General features: G+C 43.5%; 1 protein-coding gene across 2 annotated transcripts; it reads left to right on the top strand.

Annotated features, from left to right (window-relative positions):
• Positions 1–1,578: 1,578 nt before the first annotated feature.
• Positions 1,579–25,156, top strand: LOC121573677 (sodium channel subunit beta-4-like). 2 transcript variants are annotated; one of them, XM_041885837.2, is made up of 7 exons: positions 1,579–2,025; positions 2,295–2,626; positions 12,988–13,151; positions 13,420–13,642; positions 13,851–13,980; positions 14,171–14,279; positions 24,605–25,156. In XM_041885837.2, exons 2-6 carry the CDS (start codon positions 2,524–2,526, stop codon positions 14,265–14,267), a joined length of 717 nt encoding a protein of 238 aa, XP_041741771.1. In that variant the 5' UTR covers positions 1,579–2,025; positions 2,295–2,523; the 3' UTR covers positions 14,268–14,279; positions 24,605–25,156. The 2 variants fall into 2 exon arrangements, with proteins under 2 accessions (XP_041741771.1, XP_041741770.1); XM_041885836.2 differs by lacking the exon at positions 24,605–25,156 and having other exon boundaries at positions 14,171–17,963.
• The last annotated feature ends 1,066 nt before the right edge of the window (positions 25,157–26,222 follow it).

The raw sequence follows: 26,222 nt of genomic DNA, 5'->3' as shown, positions 1-26,222 counted from the left end.
TGGCGTACACATCACCGACAAACTGAAATGGTCCACCCACGCAGACAGTGTGGTGAAGAAGGCGCTACAGAGCCTCTTCAACCTCAGGAGGCTGAAGAAATTCGGCTTAGCACCTAAAACCCTCACAAACTTTTACAGATGCACAATTGAGAGCATCCTGTCGGGCTGTATCACCGCCTGGTACGGCAACTGCACCGCCCACAACCGCAGGGCTCTCCAGAGGGTAGTGCGGTCTGCCGTACGCATTACCGGGGGCAAACTACCCGCCCTCCAAGACACATACAACACCCAATGTCACAGGAAGGCCAAAAAGATAATCAAGGACATCAACCACCCGAGCCACTGCCTGTTCACCCCGCTATCATCCAGAAGGCGAGGTCAGTACAGGTGCATCAAAGCTGGGACCGAGAGAATGAAAAACAGCTTCTATCTCAAGGCCATCAGACTGTTAAATAGCCATCACTAACACATTAGAGGCTGCTGCTGCCTATTGAAATCACTGGCCACTTTAAGAAATGGAACACTAGTCACTTTAATAATGTTTACATATCTTGCACTACTCATCTCATATGTATGTACTGCATTCTATTCTATAATATTCTACTGTATCTTAGTCCATGCCACTCTGTCATTGCTTGTCCATATATGTATATATTCTTAAATTCCATTCCTTACTAGTTTTGTGTGTATTGGGTATATGTTGTGAAATTGTTAGATATTACTGCACGGTCGGCGCTAGAAGCACAAGCATTTCGCTACATCTGCTATAACATCTGCTAAACACATGTATGTGACAAATAACATTTGATTTGATTTGATTTAATTATCCTGATGTACGGGAATATGACACTGTCGTTAGACCTGGTCTGGCCAGGCAGGGCTGGGGACAGCAACTAATCCAGACCCCTACCACCACCACCAACACTGTATCAATATCATCATGTGAAAACCTGGGAGGGGAGAGAAATGCAGAGTCAGAGGAAACTCAACTCTGTCAATCTATCATAGTGTAAGGATGAGTACAGACAGAGATAGGGAGGGAGGAGAGAGAGAGGGCGAGCTCTCAAAGTCACATTCACATTGCAGATAAACACACACCCTCATTTATTCAGGTATAGACGTCAGATATAACAGGAGTAAAATATGTTCACATTTAACAGCAAACATCCTCACTCTCAATTCTGTGATTTGAAGCTATGCAGTGTAACTCAAGGGAGTGATTGACGAACGAATCGTTTTTTATTACCAGGACATTGTCACATACAGTATATCAATGTTAGAACATGTCATATCTATTTCTATATCCAGGGTGTTTATAAATACAAGGTAGTGCGTAGAGGCTAGCGGGTCCCTGGCGCTCTGTTACGGAACACCCTCCAACCTGCACTGCAGAACTTTCTCTGTTCTCCACAAGCACTCTGGCAAAAGTGCCTGCGTCTGCATTCACAGTCAGGAGAGGGGAGGGGAGGGGGAGAGAGAGAGGGAGACAGACAGGGAGGGGGGTAACGAGGAGGAGGAGAAGGAGAAGGCAAAGAAAGAGAGAGAGGGGGAGGGAGGGAGAGAAAGAGAGAGGGACAGGCAGGCACTGAGCCAAGAGAGAGAGAGCAGGGGAAAGTTGAGAGAGAGCCAGAGGGGCAGGCTAGCAGCCAAAAGGAAGAAGAAACTGGGGCTCTTCTATCCAGGAAGAAGAGAAAGGACCATCCAAACCAGCAGCCACCAGCCACCAGGGTTACTGCAGCACTCCTCCTGTCCATTCTCTTGCTCTCTTCTCTCTCTCTCTCTCTCTCTCTCTCTCTCTCTCTCTGTCTCTCTCTCTGACTGGGACTGCATCGCGCCTTTCTCTGCAGAGGAATCGCTGGCTGATAGAATCTCCTTGACTGCACCCTGACTGACTGGCTGTGCGCAGTGATTCTCCCCTGGCTCAGCTCCTCTCTGCTCTGCCGTGTGTTCGTCCTCACTGACTCAGCTGTGCTGTGTAGTCAGCCTGCTGGTCCGGCTTCTCAGGGAATACAGCCACAGGAAGAGGTACAGTTCAGTACTGTCTCACGCTGCGCACACAGTGTTTTACATCCCCTTTACTCTCTCTCTTTTTCTTTCTCCTCTCTCTCTCTCTCTCTCTCTCTCTCTCTCTCTCTCTCTCGTGTCTCTTCTCTCTGTCTCTTAAATCCTCACTATTTCTGCTCCTCTTTCTCTCTCAGTTTAGGAGTTCTCTCTTACCGTATGATTATAGTTGATTGACTTAGTTCGTCTTGAGTTTGTTTTTAAGTCTGTACCACCCCCCCTCTTTCTGACAGGAGGGTCGGGGCTGGCAGGAAGACGCACCGCAACCAGGACTGGCTAACAACACAGTGGGACGTGGTGCCTCGGTTGGGACCAGATCAGTCGCCAAGGCACAACGAACAACCACACCAGGGGGATTCAGGTTCACACAGACCTGACCAGTTTCTGAGGGGATAACTCCAGCCCAACGGACCCTGGGCTGGATCCCACAGCAGGGGGTGTTTTGGACGGGATCAGAGTGCCATGGAGGTTCAGGGGAGTGGGGCTGAGGAGCCCAGGTCCAGGGGTCCGTTGTCCTCACACACCGCCTGGCCCCGGACCAGCCTGATCATCACTTTGCTGCTCAGTAAGACTTCTCTGTCTCAGTCATATATCACTTCTCTTTCATCCAATCCCTCTCTCTCTGCACCTCTCACTCCCAGGTCGTCCTCTCTCTCTTTCTGTTGAGTAAAGTTTTAGCAATTTCCCCAATTCCGCGACCCCAACTGCCCTGTAGTGTGCTATAAAACATTTACTGTATTTGCGATCTGTATTTGCTGATTCTCCAGTTCAATAGAATAGACTCATCACAGTTAAAATCTTGCTCTCACTTCAGAATGGTAGGCAACGTTGTGGCAGTTGGCTTTTCACTATGTGGCATGATTGGTGAAATGTTGTATCAGAGTTTCATTTGTGTGGTGGCTAGAAACTGCTGTCAGTTTGTATGCTGAAGTATGTTTTATGGATAACTAAGCATACGTTACCATATAGAATAGTGATTTTATAATCTCAGTGTACATAACACCCCTCTGTTTCACAACCTGAATCCGAGTTGATCAAAGCCCTGGCAGCTGCAGCAGTGGGCTAGTGTCTGTTCAGAGGTGTGTCATTAAATACATCATCCACATTATTATTATGCAGGACCTATCAGTGGCCGCCTATTGCACAAGCATTCTATCATAGCAATAGTATTCATGAGAATTAAAAGGACTAAAAGAATATACAGTGCATTCGGAAAGTATTCAGACCCCTTGACTTTTTCCACATTTTGTAACGTTACAGCCTTATTCTAAAATGGATTAAATAAAAAATGTTTCTCATCAATCTACACACAATACCCCCATAATGACAAAGCGGAAACAGTTAGTTTTTTGTGTGTGCAAATGTATTAAAAATAAAAAACAGAAAAACCTTATTTACATAAGTATTCAGACCCTTTGCAATTAGACTCTAAATTGAGCTCAGGTTCATCCTGTTTCCATTGATCATCCTTGAGATGTTTCTACAACTTGATTGGAGTCCACCTGTGGTAAATTCAATTGATTGGATATGATTTGGAAATGCATACACCTGTCTATATAAGGTCTCACAGTTGACAGTGCATGTCAGAGCAAAAACCAAGCCATGAGGTCGAAGGAATTGTCCGTAGAGCTCCACAACAGAATTGTGTCAAGACACAGATCTGGGGAAGGGTACAAAAAATATTCTGCAGCATTGAAGGTCCCCATGAACACAATGGCCTCCATCATTCTTAAATCGAAGAAGTTTGGAACCACCAAGACTCTTCCTAGAGCTGGCCGCCCGGCCAAACTGAGCAATCGGGGGAGAAGGGCCTTGGTCAGGGAGGTGACGAAGAACCCAATGGTCACTCTGACAGAGCTCCAGAGTCATTTGCAGCACTCCACCAATCAGGCCTTTATGGTAGAGTGGCCAGACGGAAGCCACTCATCACTAAAAGGCACATGACAGCCCGTTCGGAGCCAAAAGGCACCTAAAGGACTCTCAGACCATGAGAAACAAGATTCTCTGGTCTGATGAAGCCAAGATTGAACTCTTTGGCCTGAATGCCAAGCGTCATGTCTGGAGGAAACCTGACACCATCCCTACGGTGAAGCATGGTGGTGGCAGCATCATGTTGTGGAGATGTTTTTCAGCTGCAGGGACTGGAAGACTAGTCAGGATCGAGGGAAAGATGAACAGAGCAAAGTACAGAGATCCTTGATGAAAACCTGCTCCAGAGCGCTCAGGACCTCAGACTGGGGCGAAGGTTCACCTTCCAACAGGACAACGACGCTAAGCACATAGCCAAGACAACGCAGCAGTGGCTTCGGGACAAGTCTCTGAATGTCCTTGAGTGGCCCAGCCAGAGCCCGGACTTGAACCCGATCTAACATCTCTGGAGAGACCTGAAAATAGCTGTGTAGCGACACTCCCCATCCAACCTGACAGAGCTTGAGAGGATCTGCAGAGAAGAATGGGAGAAACTCCCCAAATACAGGGGTGCAAAGCTTGTAGCATCATACTCAAGAAGACTCTAGGCTGTAATCGCTGCCAAAGGTGCTTCAACAAAGTACTGAGTAAAGGGTCTGAATACTTATGTAAATGTGATTTTTCAGTTTTTTATTTTTTATAAATTTGCAAACATTTCTAAAAATCTGTTTTTGCTTTGTCATTATGGGGTATTGTGTGTAGATTGATGAGGGGAAAAAACTATTTCATCCATTTTAGAATAAGGCTGTAACGTAACAAAATGTTGAAAAAATCAAGGTTTCTGAATACTTTCTGAATGCACTGTAAGTACTTTATCGATATCAGACATTACCAGTTTAACACATCATTTTATTTTGCCTTTACAGTAAACACACAACTAAGAGCTTTTGTGCAACATGGAGTTACTGTATAGATTTTTCTTTAGCTTTTAACTCTGAGTCAATTTGTTTCAACATTTCAGTGTGACGAGAAGCTCCTCTGCAGACCCAGGTTAATAGAGTAATAATGCAGTTGGCTGGTATCAGTGGAAGTGCAGTGGGGTAATGGGGACTGGTCTGAGATGAAGGGAGGGATGGTATCATGGCAGCAGCATCTGCTATGTGAAATATCATGGTCATATTATTAACAGTTGGACAGACCAGGAGCTGTCAGCCAGGCTCAGTCAGGCTCAGGTTCAGGCTCTGAGGTTCTCACGCTCTGAGCCAACAGGACTGCAGGACAAGTCCAGCATTACACCCCGTCCCTCCCCTCCAGCCAAATTATGCCTCAGTGTCTGCAATTCACCTATTTCATATCCACACGATTGCTGGGTCATTTAGGACATACTGTAGGCTCATAGTTTAGCGGATTTGCTGAGTCTATCAACATTTTTTGTCTAAAATGTTAGATAGTGTTCATGATGTGTGCTCAGTTCTGGTTCTATGGATGGTATAGTTGTACAGGTAGGTCTATGAGGTTTCATGCTAGAATTGTTCTTGAAAGAGACACATGTAGGTTAGAAAGTAGAGTATCACTGTTCCAGTTAGAAGCCTAGCACAAGAGAGAACCTCACAAATTACAGTTTGGAAACAAAGTAATTACATAAGCAACACAGTGGAGACTGCTTCTGACAGAATCCATAGGAGGGTCTAGGATCAGGGTGCCTTTATTTTTCTGGGACAATTACCATGTGAAATGTCCTGGGGTATGATGTCCTGGTTTGGCTCTGAATGGGATTTGGAATGGGGCTGAGTCTTTGCTGTATTATGTCAACCTTACTGGATTTGTCTCTTACCTTCTTATTTGTCCATATAGGTTAACCAGCCCCTTTGAGCCATATCCTGTAGAACCTGCACTATCTTCAGTTACAACTATATATCAGTGGTCACCAAACAGCAGAGAAAATATACAGACAGACAGATGCAGGGTTGTCACTAGTTTACACAGCCACAAAGTCATAATTATGACTAAACTCTGCCCATTTCCACAATTTATCTTCTTAAAATCAGATTTTAAACCTAACCTTAACATTAAATTAAGACCAAAAAGCACATTTTTGTAGCCAATATTTTACTGTGGCTGTGGAATCTGATTTTGTGGCTGTGGTACCTAGTTCAAACCCAGATGCAGAATCACAATGAGAGAGAGAGAGAGAGAGAGAGAGAGAGAGAGAGAGAGAGAGAGAGAGAGAGAGAGAGAGAGAGAGAGAGAGAGAGAGAGAGAGAGAGAGAGAGAGAGAGAGAGAGAGAGAGAGAGAGAGAGAGAGAGAGAGAGAGAGAGAGAGAGAGAGAGAGAGAGAGAGAGAGAGAGAGAGAGAGAGAGAGAGAGAGAGAGAGAGAGAGAGAGAGAGAGAGATCGATCTCTGCCCTGTGGGTCGTTCCATTTCATTCCAGCAAGCCATGACACCCACTATCTCAGATTATTCTGTAGTTACAAACGGATAACTTTAGCATTCCTGCAACATTATTTTGTTGAAAAACCCACCCACGGACCCACCACACCAATCCCACCCTAACAATGAGGATACTGTATAATTTCTCTATGTCTGACAAGTAGTATGGAGCTGCGGCTCTGAGTATAGTTTCTTCATCCTATGTAATGTATTCTCAGTGAATTTTGTGTTCCCCCCCTTTTCAGAGAAATTAGTCATGGAAGTCCAACTTACATCCTGATATTACCAGGTTCTGACCACTAGATGGTGCTGTTTCTACTTTAATTTTAATTTGAAAGAACCCCCCTTCAATGTTAAAGGGATAGTTCACCCAAATTACAAAATTACATATTAGTTTCCTTACCCTGTGAAGGTGTCAGCATGCTTCCATTCGGCTGGCGCCTAGCCAAACTCAGCTACCAAACCAAACAAGTGTGCTCGCATACTCCCTTAAAAGACCTTTACTTGAAAAATGACAAAAGAAGTGGCAACAGTACTGTTTGTCCATTTTGAGACACCATCTAGTGGTCAGGACCTTTTTTTGTCTTGTTTACCTGCACTGTTGGAGCCCGGAGCATAAGATTTTCAATGTACCCTGCAATTACATCTGCGCCCCTGTACATATCACTAATAAACTAAATCTAATATATTTTATATATTTTTGTATTTTACACACTTTTTCTCCAAAATGTTGATCTTGTCTCATCGCTGCAACTCCCCAACGGGCTCGGGAAAGGCGAAGGTCGAATCATGCGTCCTCCGAAACATGACCCGCCAAACAGCGCTTCTTAACACCCGCCCGCTTAACCCGGAAGCCAGCCGCACCAATGTGTCAGAGGAAACACTGTTCAACTGACGACCGAAGTCAGCCTGCAGGCGTCCCGGCCGCCACACAAGGAGTCACTAGAGCGCAATGAGCCAAGTGAAGCCCTGCTGGCAAAACCATCCCCTAACCCGGACGACGCTGGGCCAATTGTGCGCCGCCTTATGGGACTCCCGGTCATGTGATAAAGCCTGGGATCGAACCCAGGTCTGTAGTGACGCCTCAAGCACTTAGACCGCTGCGCCACTCGGGAGGCAAACTAAATCTAATCTAATCTAAACCTGGTAATATCAAGATGTAGGATGGGACATAAACCTAACAATTCCAATGACAAATGTCTCTGAACAGGGGAAAAAACACAAAATTAATTGGAAATACATTACATAGGATGAAGAAACAGTTCTCATACTACTTGTCAGACATAGAGAACTGATACTATATACTCGTTGTTGGAGTGGGATTGGCGTGGGTTGTGGAGGGTGGCTTTTGACAATTTCTTTGGATTCCTCATGTCTAACTCATTGTAAGAAAAAAGTTGGGCCCAAATCGGATGTTAGGTGCTATATTTATTGAATATTATATGAATCCTATAAATTGCAATCAATTAGCTTAATTTCTCAGAGATCAAATTATATTTCAACAAAATAATGTTGCAAAAATGCTAATCTAACAACAGAAACAATTTCAGAACACTCTGAGATGGTGGGTGTCGAAATCCTCTTTCTTGTGCTTTTTGAGGTGGAACGACCCCTGTGTGAGTTTCTGCAGCATTACTGTGCTGCATTGGGGCAGAGAGAGATAGTGTGTGTGTGTGTGTGTGTATGTGAAAGAGAAAAAGAGGGAAGGAGTCTGTGAGTGAAGGAGTCATTTTGCTCCCCCACTGTGCAGCCCTCACTGGAGTTTACAGCCATGTATTATCCCAAACTGCAGGGGGATGGGCTTGTCCAAACCTGACCTTGAGTTGGTTATTGATGATGTGTCACACAGCTGAGGTGTGATGTAAAAACAGAGAGGGAGGAAAAATGTTCAGGAATGGGGGCTGCAGAGGAAAAACAGAGCAAGAGAAAATGGGATAGAAAGGGACAGACAGGACAGTTAATACTATCGTTTAGTGAATTTGAGGAGAGGACAGACTGGGCAGAGGGAGAAAGTGTGTGAGCAGCATTACTGTATAGTCCCAGTGAGTGTATGTACCCAGACTAACCATCCATCATCTTTAGGTCCACTTGAGAAGTGTTGGTGTTGGCATTATCTGGATTGTGTTAAAGAGGTGGTGGGACCTGCATTTTTTGGATTCCCTTAAAGGGGAGATGAGCCCGAAATCATTTGCTAATTACTGAGTTTAATGAGCCTGCATTGAGTTAAATGGCCTCACAACATCCCAAACACTGTAATAAAATACTACACACACTCATTTACATTTACGTCATTTAGCAGACGCTCTTATCCAGAGCGACTTACAAATTGGTGCGTTCAACTTATGATAGCCAGTGGGACAACCACTTTTTTTTGTGGGGGAGGGGAAGGTAGAAGGATTACTTTTATACTATTCCAGGTATTCCTTAAAGAGGTAGGGTTTCAAGTGTCTGTGTAAGGTGTAAATGTTGTAGAGCATGAACCTGCAGGATCGGGTCACCGCTTTGATGTTAGCGGAGAACGACAGGGTGTTGTCCTGGGTCACGCCAAGGTTCTTTGCACTCTGGGAGGAGGACACAATGGAGTTGTCAACCGTGATGGCGAGATCATGGAGCGGGCAGTCCTTCCCCGGGAGGAAGAGCAGCTTCGTCTTGCCGAGGTTCAGCTTGAGGTGGTGATCCGACATCCACACTGATATATCTGCCAGACATGCAGAGATGCGATTCGCCACCTGGTTATCAGAAGGGGGAAAGGAGAAAATGAATTGTGTGTCGTCTGCGTAGCAATGATAGGAGAGACCATGTGAGGATATGACAGAGCCAAGTGACTTGGTGTATAGAGAGAATAGGAGAGGGCCTAGAACTGAGCCCTGGCGGACACCAGTGGTGAGAGCACGTGGTGCAGACAGATTCTCGCCACGCCACCTAGTAGGAGCGACCTGTCAGGTAGGACGCAATCCAAGAGTGAGCAGCGCCGGAGATGCCGAACTCAGAGAGGGTGGAGAGGAGGATCTGATGGTTCACAGTATCAAAGGCAGCAGATAGGTCTAGAAGGATAAGAGCAGAGGAGAGAGAGTTAGCTTTAGCAGTGCAGAGAGCCTCCGTGACACAGAGAAGAGCAGTCTCAGTTGAATGACCAGTCTTGAAACCTGACTGGTTTGGATCAAGAAGGTCATTCTGAGAGAGATAGCAGGAGAGTTGGCTAGAGACGGCACGCTCAAGAGTTTTGGAGAGAAAATAAAGAAGGGATACTGGTCTGTAGTTGTTGACATCGGATGGATCGAGTGTAGGTTTTTTGAGGATATGGCCAGCGGTCAAGGATGAGTTGATGAGCGAGGTGAGGTAAGGGAGAAGTTCTCCGGAAATGGTCTGGAGAAGAGAGGAGGGGATAGGGTCAAGCAGGCAGGTTGTTGGGCGGCCGGCCGTCACAAGTCGCAAGATTTCATCTGGAGAGAGAGGGGAGAAAGAAGTCAAAGCAAAGGGTAGGGCAGTGTGAGCAGGACCAGCGGTGTCATTTGACTTAGTAAATGAGGATCGGATGTCGTCAACCTTCTTTTCAAAATGGTTGACGAAGTCATCCACAGAGAGGGAGGAGGGAGGGGGTGGAGGAGGAGGATTCAGCAGGGATGAGAAGGTGGCAAAGAGCTTCCTAGGGTTAGAGGCAGAGGCTTGAAATTTAGAGTGGTAGAAAGTGGCTTTAGCAGCAGAAACAGAGGAAGAGAATGTAGAGAGGGAGTGAAAAGATGACAGGTCCACAGGGAGTCTAGTTTTCCTCCATTTCCGCTCGGCTGCCCGGAGCCCTGTTCTGTGAGCTCGCAATGAGTCGTCAAGCCACGGAGCAAGAGGGGAGGACTGAGCCGGCCGGGAGGATAGGGGACATAGAGAGTCAAAAGATGCAGAAAGGGAGGAGAGGAGGGTTGCGGAGGCAGAATCAGGAGATCGGAGGGAGAAGGATTTAGCAGAGGGAAGATATGATAGGATGGAAGAGGAGAGAGTAGCGGGAGAGAAAGAGCGAAGGTTGTGACGGCACATTACCATCTGAGTAGGGGCAGAGTGAGTAGTGTTGGAGGAGAGCGAGAGAGAAAAGGATACAAAGTAGTGGTTGGAGACTTGGAGGGGAGTTGCAGTGAGATTAGTAGAAGAACAGCATCTAGTAAAGATGAGGTCAAGCATATTGCCTGCCTTGTGAGTAGGGGGGGACGGTGAGAGGGTGAGGTCAAAAGAGTAAAGGAGTTGAAAGAAGGAGGCAGAGAGAAATGAGTCAAAGGCAGACGTAGGGAGGTTAAAGTCACCCAGAACTGTGAGGGACTTATCAAGGCGTCAAGCTCATTGATGAACTCTCCAAGGGAACCTGGAGGGCGATAAATTATAAGGATGTTAAGCTTGAATGGGCTAGTAACTGTGACAGCATGGCATTCAAATTAGGAGATAGACAGATGGGTCAGGGGGAAAAGAGAGAATGTCCACTTGGGAGAGATGAGGATTCCTGTGCCACCGCCGCGCTGACCAGATGTTCTCGGGGTATGCGAGAACACATGATCAGACGAGGAAAGAGCAGTAGGAGTAGCAATGTTTTCTGTGGTAATCCATGTTTCCGTCAGCGCCAAGAAGTCGAGGGACTGGAGGGTAGCATAAGCTGAGATGAACTCTGCCTTGTTGGCCACAGAACGGCAGTTCCAGAGGCTGCCGGAGACCTGGAACTCCACGTGGGTCGTGCGCGCAGGGACCACCAGATTAGGGTGGCAGCAGTCACGCGGTGTGAAGCGTTTGTATGGCCTGTGCAGAGAGGAGAGAACAGGGATAGACAGACACATAGTTGACAGGCTACAGAAAAGGCTACAATAATGCAAAGGAGATCGGAATGAAATTAACTAAACATCTGGGAAAGCGAGAGAGTGGGGCCTCCCTCACTTACGTTTCACTGAAACACTCAAATATAACTCTCCCAACTTCCACTTTAGAAATTATAATTGTTGTAAACTACAGCGGTTCAATGTTTTCTAGGAATAGACTCTAACTTAGTTTATTCAGCTAGCTAATTTGGTACAGTGTTCTTCCGTGAAAACCGCCCAGGGCACCGTATCCTATGACGCCATAGCTAACTAGCATGCTAGCTTCCAATAACACGGTTTAGCACCAATACTCGGTTATAACAAACTACCAATAGTGTGTTAACACGCTAAACAGATCATTTGTGTCATGTCTAACGTTGTGTAAAGTTTTGGGGTTCGTTTTGACAGTAGAATAGTTAGCATATTAGCTAGCCAATGCTCTCTGTCAACGAACCAACCCCTCCTCCCACGGTATGAAACACACAGAGAGAGCCAAGCTAACGTTAACTAGTCACCCATGTCTTGAATTCCTTTTGAACGACTCTGGTTACCAGTATGTAAAAATAAAATAAAAATATATGTAGGTTATAACTTACCCTTAGTAGCTACTGTTAGCTAGTTAAGTGTAAAGCTAGCTACTGAATCGATTTAGCCAGTTCGCGTCTGTCCCGTTAACGCTTCAGATAATGAAGTTAGAAAAACAGCTGAATGGTAGGTAGCTAGCTGGCATAATTACAGGTACTCTTAAGCGTGAAATAACATTGGAAACAACTATCCACAGTTGCTAATAGTTACCAGTAGCTACCCGCTAGCTAGCTAGCTTTATTGGTCCAGGTAATGGGTTAGCTAGCCTCGTGCTTCACCGGGCTCAGCCGAATACAATACTTACCTACAATAATTACCTACAATAACTACCTAGATAAACTACCTACAATACCTAACTACCATACCTACCTACAATCTAAATACATGGTTTAAGCTTTATTCGACACCATATAAAGAAGAATCAAAGCTTACCTCCCGCTTAGAGAAACACAATCTCACCCCATCGCCACCTCTCTCACACACACACACACACACGTACACACACACACACACACACACACACACAGACACACACACACACACACAATAACTGTACATACAGATGTAGGATCTTAATTTGAGCAAGTTTGCTACAGCAGGAAAATAATCCTGCAGCAACAGGAAATGTAAATTATTATGTGGATAAAAATTAATGGACATTTTTTGTAGGGGTTGATACATTTTTCATTTCAAAGGGGAAATTACACATTTTAGACGCCTTTTTAAAAGCTCACGAACACCACAAGTTTAAAATGTCCTACATTTCCTGCTTATGTTATTTTTTGTATTATATTGTTATTGATAACTGCATTGTTGGTTTTAGAGCTTGCAAGAAAGTCTCTCTCTCTCTCTCTCTCTCTCTCTCTCTCTCTCTCTCTCTCTCTCTCTCTCTCTCTCTCTCTCTCTCTCCCTCTCTCCCTCTCCCTTCCCCCTCACAGAGTGCAGCACAATTTGACAGGGTTGTAAAAGAGAGGAGCTGGCTTGTTATGCACTTGTTAAGTAAAATAGATGATATTTCAGGAAGGATTTAATTCTGGAAACAGTATCCATTGAAATGTTGAAACCACATGAGTAGACTGTGTACTTTAATTTCTTACTCAGGTGTGTGTTGTCTTTTCCCTTTCTGTATTTCTCAGTAGTATTGTGTACTACCTTTTAAATTATCCCTCCCAGGTGTGTGGTCTGCTCAGGGCCTGGAGATGTCCACAGGGAAGGTCCCGTTCCTGGAGGCGTTGAATGGCAGTACTGTGGTGCTACCCTGCACCTACGCCAGCTGTATCGGCATCAAAAACCTTTACTTCAACTGGCAGTACAACGACAACGGCACTATGCAGAAGGTGGGTCAGAGCTGCCCTGGCCCACTGCAACAACAGCAGCCACACAACTACTGTCATTTATGTCAGCTCCGATCTCACACAGATAGCGGCAGGGCTGGGATATTCAAAGTCAGTGTGGGGAGGTTATATTTTCAAGTGTTCTAATTTAGGGGGTGAAGATCAATGGTTTTCTGCATCAGTAAGTTATATCTCTAATGTGAGTGTTTGATTGGAGTTGTGGTCAGATATTGTGAGTGTCAGATGATTGACGACTGCCTGGTCCTCTCAGGTGTGTGAGTCTGTGATTCCGTCAGACGGGATGGATCCCCATCCAGTGAGTATCTACCGGGAGCGGGTGGAGTTTATCGGCACCAGTGATCACAACAACATCTCCATCCTGCTTTCGAACATCACCTTCGAGGACGAGGGCCAGTACACCTGCTTCGGACGCAACCCCAAAGAGAAGGGCAAGAACCACAGCGCTATCTTTACCCTTGTCGTGGTGGACGAGTGTGAGTAATAACTAGCGTTCTCTTTGCTTTACTGCAGGCAGATCATATACTGTAGGTCCTCTGGTGCTGCCAATGGGCAGGGCGGGTAGTCAGGTACTATATGGGCAACAACATCTAGATGTGTTGTGCTGTGTACGATGCACTGTAGGTAGGTACTGTCTGTCTGATCACCCTCTACCTTCTCCTCTCCCTGGTTCCTTCTCGGTAGTACGAGTGGTGGACAACACTCTCACCATCATAATTGCTTCTGCAGTGGGCGGAGCCATCGCCCTGCTGATGACTTTCATGCTGGTGAAGAACTTCATCCTCTTCGTTCTCTTCAAAATCGAGGAGAAGAAGTGAGTAAGACAGATATAGGGCCACAGAGAGTAGCGAACTGGCCATCCACACAGAGAAACACCTTTAGCTCATATTGGTGCCTCCAAACTGGATTAAAGCATCAATACAGTCGGGCTACAATGTCAAATACGTAGAAAAAGCAGGTGTCTCTTCTAACCCTCCTCTCTCCTCTGCTCCTCCCATCCACAGAAAGATCGAGTGCCTTGTACAATCTTCCTCAGCAGATGAAACAAACAATGTCTCAGGATCCAAAACTTCAAAACCAACGACACCAAAGAAGAAATGAGAGTACTTGCATGTATGTACATCCATATATAAATATACAGTTATATCTATGCATATATTTACATGCACAAACATGTGTACGCACTCATGTGACTCCATGGGCAGGTTTCTTGGGCAGGTTTTTTGGACTGAGAAGCACGTCTGATGGAGATTCTTCATTGAAAGTGTTTGTTAGTCCAATAAGCTTAGGCTGTGTCCGGGAAACCGCCCCCATATGTTCAAGTTGATATATTGTTTAAAAGAAACTCTTAAACCTAGGACTGTTTTTCATAAGATAATTTAAAAAAATGTATTAATTGAAAATACGCTTGAAATGGGGAATAATGCGATGTCATAATGTTGTTTAAACTGTACTGGATCCTGCTCCTCTCTTCACCAACCCCACTACCCTGGGCTTAACTGAAACTGTCTACAAATTCAAATATTGTGTTTTGTGGAAAAAAATATGGGATATTATTCACTGTCTAATTCAATCTCCAGTGACATTATGCCACTTCAGATTCAGCTTCAGTCCTATTCAGTAATGCTCTGATTCACATAGAGTTGAGTTTAGTCTAGTGTTGTCTAGATAGAATACAATGATATTAACTATGCCTATCAAAAGTGATTCATTAAGCCTATTTTATAATATTTAGAAACAAAGGTCTCTAAAAGGGTGATGCTGTGGTGAGGAGTTAGAAAGGATCCAGTTCAGAACTGAATACACTTTCTTTGCTTGATATAAAACACTGGTGCCTGTTAGCGCTTCTATCTTCCTCTGCTGATAGGGAAGACTAAATACTGAAAAACCATTTACCAAATGCAGCAAAACGCAAGCGAATAATACTGCAAGCTGATGAATGAAATTATAGACAATCCCTTGAAACCAACCCCCTAGAAAAAATGAATAAACCTCTAATAATGCTGCTTTTAAGACAAATTACCTTTTAATGCATTTATAAGCATGTGAAACCCCAGGGCAGATTTAGAGACACAATGCTTGACAATAGACATGTACTCTCTCTTGTGTTCTTTTCTTGAATCCAAGATTTAACCACATGTAATGTGGTAAGTTCTATTTGCTTTGAAGCTGGATCTAAATCTCCTCATATCATGCCAACCCCCACTACATCCAGTGTGCCAACCATGGTTGGCAAGGCTATGCACACTATTTGGTAAAGTGGGTCTTCTGGCTTGAACATTAACTACCCCCCACAGAAATACCCGCCACATTTCTTATAGTAAGTCACTTACAAATAGATCTCTCTTTGCTGTACAGAGCACATTCACTCAGACCCATTTTTTTACACACTGCAATAAGTACTCATAAGCTGCAGTGCAGCAGAATTTATGATGGTTCATTCATGGCTCATGATTCAACACAAATTCAGCATATCCATCAGCTACAGTCATTACGGATACCTTCACTAACTACACCATAAAGAGATGCATGGGGCAGCAGTTATGTTGCAGGTAGAGTGAAAGACTGGAACATATCTTTACTGGACAGTGTAGAATAGACACACAACTAATATCCCATATTTAGCCCATTTATTGTGCCAAACTGGGATAACCCTGAGAAACCAACATCTGATCAGGAATGGGATGTCATCGGGTTGCTAAGTTACTATGGAAACCCATTGCTACTGAACTGCAATGTCAAGATACAATAGTGGCATGTTTAACTCACTGAATGTATTGTTTTCAAAATACCTCCAGTGCGTGACAGAATTTAGGGAAAACCATGTTCAGGGAAGAAGTTCACATCAATGTCCATTGTCCAGGAACTTGCTGAATCTGTCATTGTATAAACATAACAAATATACCTCCCTCAATCACTTGCTGAACCTGTTTCTAATGTGGACAAGCCCTGGTATTGCTGTTCCCATGGCATAGCCCTTCAAATAAATGCACTGGGTTGTAGCAATAGCAGGAAGGTCTTTTGGGCACTTTACCTTAGATATGTATATTATTTGGCTGTGCTATTTATGTGTGTAAACCACAGAGATGTGTTGTATCGGTGGAGCAGTGAGTAAATGGCTGTATATTTAACATGAGGGTAAAGTTGGCCGCTGTCTTAGATGAGAACAGACAGACACCATGGTTAGACCATCGACAATAGTACATGTACTATCTCTGGTTGGACATTGCTTTGAGCTTGTGGCACTGAATCCCTGGCTGATTCATACTCTCTTAAGATAAGTGATACTATGCAAACACAAACACCACTACTGAGAGGAAGACGCACTGTAGGACAGGCTTCTGCAGTTCTCTCAGTGGGCTCTGCTTTCACAACGCTGCCCTGACATCACAGCAACATGACTATAGCTACTGCAGGATTCCAATAAACGATTTTGAGTTCCTTTTACTGTGATTATAATGTAAGCAATAAAAATGACAAGAGCAACAGTAATCAAAGTGGCTTATGGGAAATGGTGTTCTGATGAGCTGATCCAGGTTGGATGAGGAACATAGGCTTATGGTGCTTGATTTCAGCCCTTGAGGTCTGCAGCACTGCTATATTTCATTGTTTTTAACCAGGGACTGTCTGGTTCAGACCTGTGACACCACCTGTTAACAGATTTTCTGGCCAATCAATTATATTATTCAATCAATTAACTATAAAGGAGAAGTACAGAGTAGTGCAGACCTCGCTGCTCAGATTTGAATACTTATTTTGCCTGTAATGCACTGATGTATAGGCTTCCCCTTCTCACTCTGGGAAGCTAGCCTCCCTTTTTCTGTTACAATATTTGGCCCTTTGTGAATGTTTGGAAGGCACAGAGTAGTGTCTTCTCCCATGTCTAGTCTAGGTCAGTTGTGATGTGTAGAAATCTCAGTGGAGATGGTGTCCAGTGTGAAAAGACCTTACAAGGTTCCTGAATGTTAGAACCTATGGAGATATGCAATATACAGTATGTCATTTAAAGGAGTAAGATTTAAGCCATAAATCCAATTTCTTGTTTTAAGACTGCTTACAAATGCTTAAAAATGACAGTACAGTTTAGAAGTTTTGTACTGCTAATGTTCTTGCTATTGTTGTCAACCTCACAAACGAGAACCAATCGTAATACAGGAAGTTGTACACAACTAATTTGCAGTATCACGCAGCATTCTAAAAAGTAGATTTTATTCTTGTGATATCTATTCCTTTGCTACTACTGGTATGTAATTGACATTTGGCGCTAGTTGCAGGTGGAAATGTTACATGTATAACCTCTAAACAAAGCCTAACTGTGAAAGTGACTCACGTGTTCTGTTGAAATGCCCTTACACAGTTCTGGATGACCTAGTACCAACTGTCTTCCTTGTACCCTTTATTTTGACAACTGTACAGAAAACTGGATAGGAAATTATGAGAACACTGTTTTACCAAGTTGTAGTAGCGGAGTTGATTAAATAGTGACCTCTCATCCATTATTGCACTTAAGACAACAGAACATTTGAATCTATAATATACCCAGACATTACTGACCACTTGGTCCCACATTCCTCTTCCAACTAATGAGCAAGGCACTTAACCCTAATTGCTCCTGTAAGTCGCTCTGGATAAGAGCGTCTGCTAAATGACCAATTTATTTTATTATTTATGAATGTACAGACATTTCTTTCTATTCCCTCAAATGATGCCCCCCATGTAATCTCTCCATCATGCATATCCGCTCAATTTTTATTTATTATAAAAAGCCACAAGAATCCAATAAACTTTTGAATACAACCGTGCGTTGTCATTTTTTGTTGGTGGTCAAAATTGGACAATGCATTATCAATCAACCATAAAAAAATACAAAAATCATATTTATTAAAACAAATCATTTAAAATACATACATAAAAAAACCTCATACAGTACTTACATCTCTCAAAGAGAGTATAAAATAAGAATACAAAGAAACTTCACAGGTCAGTATTGTGAGTCAGTGCAATGTGTTTGTCAGATCCAATCAGCGCATATTGAGAAAGAACACCAGTCAGTTTAGTTACCGCCGAGAGAAACTGGATTTTCAGTAGTACTGGGGAAAAAAAAGGAGAACCAAATCGTATCAGGTAAGGAATTTCAATGACATCTGTAAAAACTGGGAATGCAACAATGAGGTATCTGTTATCCATCACATACTCTGCAATAGACCCCAGCGTTCTCCGAGCGGGCACAGCCTACCCCCCAGCTCACCACCCCCACCAGCCGCCAAAAAACCTGGATAGGAACACGAAGGGACCCCCACTGTCACCCTGGGAGAGAAAGAGGGAGTGAGAGCGACAGAAATGTCATTAGAAGACATAAATGCAAAGTATGACTGCATTGGCAGTGTGATAGTCTATCAAACTTACTAAAGGTAGACATTTTGTAGGCCTGTGTGTATTGGTGGAGGAGCTTTACCTGACACGAGTCCACTTTGCCCTCCATGTTCACTGCGCACAGCATTCTGGGAGTGATTGAGGGGCCGTTGACGGAGGGGCGGGAACACCCTTTCCTGTCAATCAGAGACACAGTGGCGCTCCGCAGGACTAAGGAGATTTTACCTGGGGAAGAGGAGATAACAGGTAGCCTCTTACACTAACACCACAAGAAAGCTGAACGGACAATGGTCAGACACGGAAGTGTGAACTTGTACACGCGCTATCATTGTTGGGGCTTTTGTCTACATTAGCTGGTTTAACATGGATTGGATGTATGATTAAGCTTGGTTATAGACCTGCCTTCTGCTCTGTACAGATAGCCCTACCCAGGCTCACCTTTCTCCTGCTGGAAGCCCCAGCCAGTCACCACTAGGGGGTCTCCTGCCTTCAAGGCAGGCTATGGAGGGGGGGTGGGGCAGGCACACTGGGCGGATGGTGTCTGGAGACAGTCAAGACATTGGCTAATGTAAATCACTGCACAACATAAAAACAAACCACGACAAAGTGCCTAAATTAGGGTATCTAAAATAGGCGGCAGGTAGCCCAGCAGTTAGAGCGTTGGGCCAGTAACCAAAAAGGTTGCTGGTTCAAATACCTGAGCTGTCAAGGTGAAAAATCTGTCGATGTGCTCTTGGGCAAGGCACTTAACCCTAATTTGCTCCAGGGGTGCCGTACTACTATGGCTGACTGCACTATAAACCCATAATTCATGATTTTCCGTTATCATGGTAGCATCCACATTAATGTAGAAGTGTTCAGAGACATTCTATTCTTATTTACAATAAAAGTGATTCCAAAATGACAATACATTTACTAATAATTAATATTAGGCACAACAACCAAAACAAACTGCAAATACATCAAACAAGTTTGTAGAGTCACAAGCTTGATAGTCATTGCGTGCAAGGAATAGGGGACCAAATATCACACTTTAATACACAAGTGAATTTGTCCAAATACTCATGACACCTTCAAAATGGGGGGACTAGATACATAAAATGCTTTCACTTCTAAACGGTCAAACATATGTATGAAAATACCCTCAAATAAAAGGTTACATTCTTTACTGTCACCTCAATTGAAAAATTTGATTTCAAATCCAAAATGCTGGAGTATAAAGCCAAATTAAAAGTTTTAGCTTCACTGTCCAAATAAATACATAGGGGAGTGTATACAGTAGATGCATATAACGGTATGCATCTGACGGAATAGAAGAAGAATGATGAGCTCTCATCTTACTGTGTGTATCCCAGCTGCTGACAGGCGATGGGTGTGGTTCTCCAGTCGTCTGCACACACGGCGCTCCATCCAGCTTCCACATTGAACACCTGTAGAACCATGTTCTTACCCACCAACCGCACTGAGCAGAAAGAGAGGAGGATGAGATAAAGGAGCAATTGGCTGTTGAAACAATAAAGCCAATTCCCCATCCGTTTCAGTAAAAGCTGAGGGATGGGGCTAGAGAAATGTAACCACTAAAAATCGTGGACAGAGCTATGATGCAAGGACTGACCTCCATGATATCAAAATTATATTTTGAACCATGTTTTAAGGCTATATAATGTTTGTTTATATTTACTTTGTTAACAAATATTGGCATAAAACAAGCTTAAAGTATATTTTATGTTCGAATGGGGTACAATAGTTAAACTCAGCTCAAGAGGCACTGATAAGTTATATTCTTCAAGAATCAATGGGTATATATCATTCATTTATAAGTCCAAAAATGTATGTTGCAACTGTAGAGTGCCCCTTTAAGAGAAAGAGGCAGAGAGAGGTATGGTGAGAGGAGAGGAAGATGATAGAGAAAAGGTAAACAGATGGAAGAGGTGGAGGGTGGTGCTGTTGGTCTTGCCTTGGAAAGTGGCATTGGCCGGTTGGCTGGACACAAGTGAGCTCATCCTCTTTACCGACACAGTCTGCTTTCCCATCAATGAACTTCAACGTCTGGGAGCAGAAGAAGAACTTGCTGTCGACAATATCCCAGACTGGAGCATAGGAGTGGAAGATATAGAATGGAAAGAGAAAGGAGAGGGGTGGAGAGAATGACAGGGGGGGGAAAAAAGAATCAGAAGGTTGACAGTGGTACAATTTTACGATACAAGCGACATTACAACAGGAATATGATTTAGAGAAACTCCAGACTTTAACTGTAGTTAACGTTTTTGGAGACATGAGATGGAGGGGGGACATACTGAAGTAAGCGCCCACTGCCAATATCCCCAGTGTGAACAGTACACAACACAGTGATAGGGGTCATCTTCTTCTTAGGCCCCTGGTTTCCTTGGTCCCGCCGGGCCACCGTAATCGTGTGAGAGAGGTGAGGACAGTTAAGGAAGTAAGATGTGAGTTGTAAAAAAATATATACAAAATTAAACGTTCTGCTCCTATTTGGGCACTAATAATAATAATAATAATAATAATAATAAGGCTACAGTATGTGCTACTCCAGGTAATATACTGTACAGCAATCTGTTTTAACTCACCTAGAGACAGGTCTAAATGTGTGGGCTTGTGCTTGGTGCTCTTAACAGTAGTGTGAGGGGGGCAAAGAGGCTCAACAGTAGAAACAGTATCTGAACCTCAAACATTTTCATGCAAATCTACATTTGTCATTAAATACACTTGTAGAGTGAAACGTACAGTTAGTATGTCCCTTTCTCATATCTTACCATGCGCCCACCAGGCTGTCCTCGCTCAGCTCTGCTGTTCTCTCTATCAGCTTCTCTCCAGAGGAGTCAGGTGGGGCTTCTGCCAAGCTCTAGAAAACAGCCTTCAAACAGAAAGATGCCACAATGCCATTACTCTCACAACCATTTCCTGTGACCTAGTCACCAATCAGCAGTCAGGGCGGGACCTTTGCTAATCAGTTTGGTGTAAGGAGGTGAGACATCTCACTTGCTCCTTTTTTTCTGGTTCATATACAGTCAATTAGCTAAGCAGACCAGACCCAGCTGCTAATGAGGGGGTTCGATTAATCACGCCTGTGTAGGTGTGTTTTGCATCTGCTGAAAGTTGATTGCATTTGATTTGGAACCAGGCTGCCTCCCTGGCGTGATCCAGGTGCCTGCGCCGTCCGACAGCAAAGTCGGCTCAAAACAAAAGTGAAGTAATTAAGCATGTGTAGTAATTAGTAGGATAAATGTTTTTCTTATGCAAAAGTTATTACTTTTGATAAAAACGCTTTATCTGCCTTCCCAATTAAAACTAATTTGAAAATCCAAACATTTATTTTATGGAAAAGAGGTATGTTCCTGGGCGATGCACCATGCTGCCTTGTTGACAACATGACCGACTGGTGCAGATTACTGTTTGATTTGAGAAGGGTGCTCCTCCCTCCCCGCTTTCGCCCGGTGACAGGCCCGGGTTAAAAAACCAGGCCAGTGTAAAATAACTCCCTCACTGTACAGAGCAACTGCCCCATTGACAACATCAAAGCAACTATAAATTGTAATTTACATTGTGTAAATTGACGGTTCCCAACTAACCTCAGAGGCTAGCCAAAGTCTAACCAACTTTGCCACAGCTGAAGCAAATTGGCGCAATAATTTAGCTAATTCTTCCCACCTGTGAACACACGAGACACCATCAAGCCACACCCCGAAACCAACTGAAGTTTGAATTCAGTCATGGCCGCTAGCGTTTCTTAATAAACCAAATCTAAAACGAGGCCAAATCAGGAAGTACAGTAGCCCTTTAAGCAGACCAGAACTGTGACAATTTATTTTCAATGTTGACCGGCCTGAGTGGGACGTTTCATTTATCCACCGTCTTTAATTATACTACAGCACTGCAGGCCCAGCACTGTTACATTCCCCAGCAAGAAAACCAAAAATGTCACTCAAACAGAAGGGGGAATTAATAAAGAGAGTCACTGACTAACAACAAACGAAACAGGTGGGGTTTAGGAGGGGTTCTGAAAGACACTCATGGGGGTGTCCACTGAAAGTTGACTAGCAACAACAACTGGAACACCTTCCCACTAACGGGATGGCAACCAGCATAGGTGTAACACATGCTGATTAACGAGGTGACACCATTCGGTGCGCCCCACGTGCTAATGTACTAACTTGCTAACGTCTAACCTCGAAATATAAATGGAAAAACCAAAGCCTGTAACAACTGTTTGTCTATCTATCACATGGTTGTCAAAATACCTTATTGATCTCTACTGTGATGATTCTAGTATCCCATTTGAGTAAACTACTGTACATATTATTGACTGATCTATGTGAGTGCATCACCTCCCACTGTAAATTATCTGGATTCTGACATATAGACTAAAAGTACATGGTGAGGGGATGTGGTGAAACAGGTTTATGTGCTTACTGTAAATGTGCTTACTGTATATTACTGGGATGTCTTGGGTATATACCATCACTATCTTTATTATTGGTTTATTTTACAGTATATCTCTTTTCATTAGCTACTTGACTTATAATAATAATAATAATAATATGCCATTTAGCAGACGCTTTTATCCAAAGCGACTTACAGTCATGCTCTGACAGGGTTGTCAAATGCACACTTATTTGACATCTAGGGCTGTTATTCACCTATCAACATAGCTTTATCATACAACAGCCCAAGACAAAAAAAGAGAGAACATTACATGTTTTCATGAACATACTGTACAATACAGACTGTGTGGTTAACACTGCCCTCCCCAGTCCCATCCCTCCCATATAACCCAGTGCAGTCCTCCTGGCCCTAGAGGAGCAGAGTCAATCCCACATGTACATCAACATCCTGCCTCTGCTTAACTGTAGCCCCAATCCCTCGGAAGGTCTGTGCAGGCAGCAGCTCCTGTAGAGACACAGAAGAGCCTGTATCTGGTCTTACTCCTACTCCCCCAAGGGTCGAATAAAAACTGTAGACCCACCTATTTAACTGCCATTTTCCACCCCAAAATCCGATGTGCTGTTCTTCTCTCAGAACAGTATCTAGTTGTTAGTCCTATGCAGGCTTCCCTCAATTCCACGGGACTGACTGAGATCCACATTCTTATAGTAAAGCCCTGAATGACAGAATGTAGTGTGTAATGTAATTGTTTGGTGAATGATAGTACAAAAGAGTTATTGATGTATGACATGTCTCATTTAATTCAACATTCATTTTTATTTTCCTCATTGATCAGTCCTGGAGTTATGGTTATTTTGTTCTGTCACATGTGTAATTCTCAATTGAAACAGCAGATGATGCATTGAATGGTCACTGTAGGTCAGGGCCCTCCAACCTTGTTCCCGGAGAGCTATCCTCCTGTAGGTTTTCGCACCAATCCAAACCTGATTCCACTTATCAACCACCTAATTATTAGAATCAGGTGCGCTAGATTAGGGTTGGAGCGAAAACCTACAGGATGGTAGCTCTCCAGGAACAGGGTTGTAGAGCCCTGCTGTAGGTGTAGTAAAATGTGGCCACTTGGAGGTGAAAAGAGAAGAGAACACTACCATTGTCTTTGTTATATGCTTTTATAATATTCAGATGTACATACAAAAATATATTTGTCTGAGCTATCCAAACACAGTGGACAATCTGATACACACACAGGCACACACACACACACATGTTTGTTTTACTATCCTTGCGGGGACCAAACAACTGATTTCCATTCAAAATCCTATTTTTCCTAACCCTAAACATAACCCCTAACCCTAATTGTAACCCTAACCCTAATTGTATCCCTAAACCTAAAATAGCCTTTTTCCTTGTTGGGGACCGGCGAAATGTCCCTACTTGTCTGGGTTTTCCTTGTTTACTATCCTTGTGAGGGCTTCTGGCACGCACGCACACACACACACACACACACACACACACACACACACACACACACACACACACACACACACACACACACACACACACACACACACACACACACACACACACACACACACACACACACACACAACACTCATAGTCATACAGTCAGACCCCCCTTCTCTCTCTCTCTTTGTCCACAGAAACAACCTCTGGCCAGGCACCAGTGAAAACTACTACTGCCCTGCTGACCTGTTGAGCAGAAATGCCCCTCCTTTGTTGTAATTTTAATACTTTTTTCCATTGAAAGTAAAAGACAGAGAAGCAACTGTAGGAAACAATGTACTTTTAGTTTGTTATTCTCATGCTCTCATCAGGAGAGTTGCATGTGCATTAATGGTTTTGGTAGAGCAGTTATAGTAATTGTTCTACTCTAAAAGAACATCCTCAGTTGGGACATTGATGGCTTTATTCCTGTAACCAAAATAACTGTAGTTGAGTCCTTGTGTGTACAAATCATCCTCCTACAGGACCTGTCACACTGACGTAAATCACTTGATCCAGAATGTGAAATGTATTGAAAAGGTACCTGTTTTGTCTATTTCAGATCCATGACAGCAAACATGTGTCTTTTCATGTGGGGAAGATACTCAAATAAGCTATTTTAGTTGTGGCGTCATTGGTAGAGGTAGAAGTGGTTGCTTTTTGGGCTTTGTGTGTTATTCTTGTTTTTGACGGGTGTTAGAAACACTATTGTGCAATGCATCGGATGATTGTTTGTTCAATGTGTCAATGTATACTTGTCTTTAAATAAAAAAGTATAATAATCTTACAAAACATTCATGGAGTGAATTTGTTTTAATCTTCATAGATAACATAAGATATTGCATTGTAATTGTATTTAGTAATTCCAATGATCTCTTTAGAAAACAACATTTAAAAAAAAACGAATTAAGCATGTCTGCCTGTTGTGCATGTGTCACAAATCGTGTCACCCACTTTCCATGGTAGAACCAGTTTGGCCAGTATTGAAGAGGAAAGGAGGAGGTGGAGGGAGGGAGGGAGGATTGGATACCAGTGCACTTTGGAACGGACAGAGACTGGACAGAGACTTACGAAGCTATAGAATCTCTCCTGTAGAAGTGACCCAGACCCCAGTGAGACCACCTCCGACCCCAGGCCTCAGTGACTAGGCCTCCACACACACATATGGAACATGACCAGGTAAGTGGATTTACTCTCTTCTATAACTCATCGGACATTGTTGTTCCTACTTGGTTTGGGGACAAAACATTGTCAGGTCTAGTTTTGTCCCTGGTATGGCTGCAAGTTCGATAGACCTTGCATTTTTTATTTAAATGTGAGTTTAGTAGAAGTTTGAGGCATTTAAATGAGTATTTTATGGAATTGGATCTCGGCTTTGAATGTTTGCTAGTAAATTCAGTTGTGTTTCACTGATCAGTAATTTGCCATTCGGGTTTGGGTCCACTGAGTAGATTTTGGTTTGGGTCCACTGAGTAGACATATTGGTGCAACACTTCTCAGCATTGCTCACATTACCATAACAACACTTACCACATGCTTGTGATGCTGATGGGTGTGTGTGTTAGAATATTGCCAAGACCATGTCGTGGACTTACAAATTCCCCATATCAATGTTTGTCATACAGATGTTGGATCTTATCTTGATCACTCAAGAAAATTCAAATGAGCCTTGTGAATCCCTGAAAAATAGCAGTTCTCTTTCTCTTCATGCGGGGGCAGTCGAGTCACTGGGATCAGGGCTTGCTATCAAAACAATTTTCTCTATCGCTCGCTCAA

The sequence above is a fragment of the Coregonus clupeaformis genome, chromosome 9 (assembly GCF_020615455.1).
Source record: "Coregonus clupeaformis isolate EN_2021a chromosome 9, ASM2061545v1, whole genome shotgun sequence".
NCBI lineage: Eukaryota > Metazoa > Chordata > Actinopteri > Salmoniformes > Salmonidae > Coregonus > Coregonus clupeaformis.
Note: the sequence above shows the minus strand (reverse complement) of the source record. Positions and strands in the feature narration are given on the sequence as shown.

What these genes read in the sequence shown, in the direction of transcription:
- LOC121573677 (XM_041885837.2), top strand. Translation starts at nt 2,524, where the DNA reads ATGGAGGTTCAGGGGAGTGGGGCTGAGGAGCCCAGGTCCAGGGGTCCG. An exon ending in ACAACGGCACTATGCAGAAG is followed by an intron (nt 13,152 to 13,419) that starts GTGGGTCAGAGC and finishes TGGTCCTCTCAG; the next exon opens with GTGTGTGAGTCTGTGATTCC. An exon ending in TTCAAAATCGAGGAGAAGAA is followed by an intron (nt 13,981 to 14,170) that starts GTGAGTAAGACA and finishes TCCCATCCACAG; the next exon opens with AAAGATCGAGTGCCTTGTAC.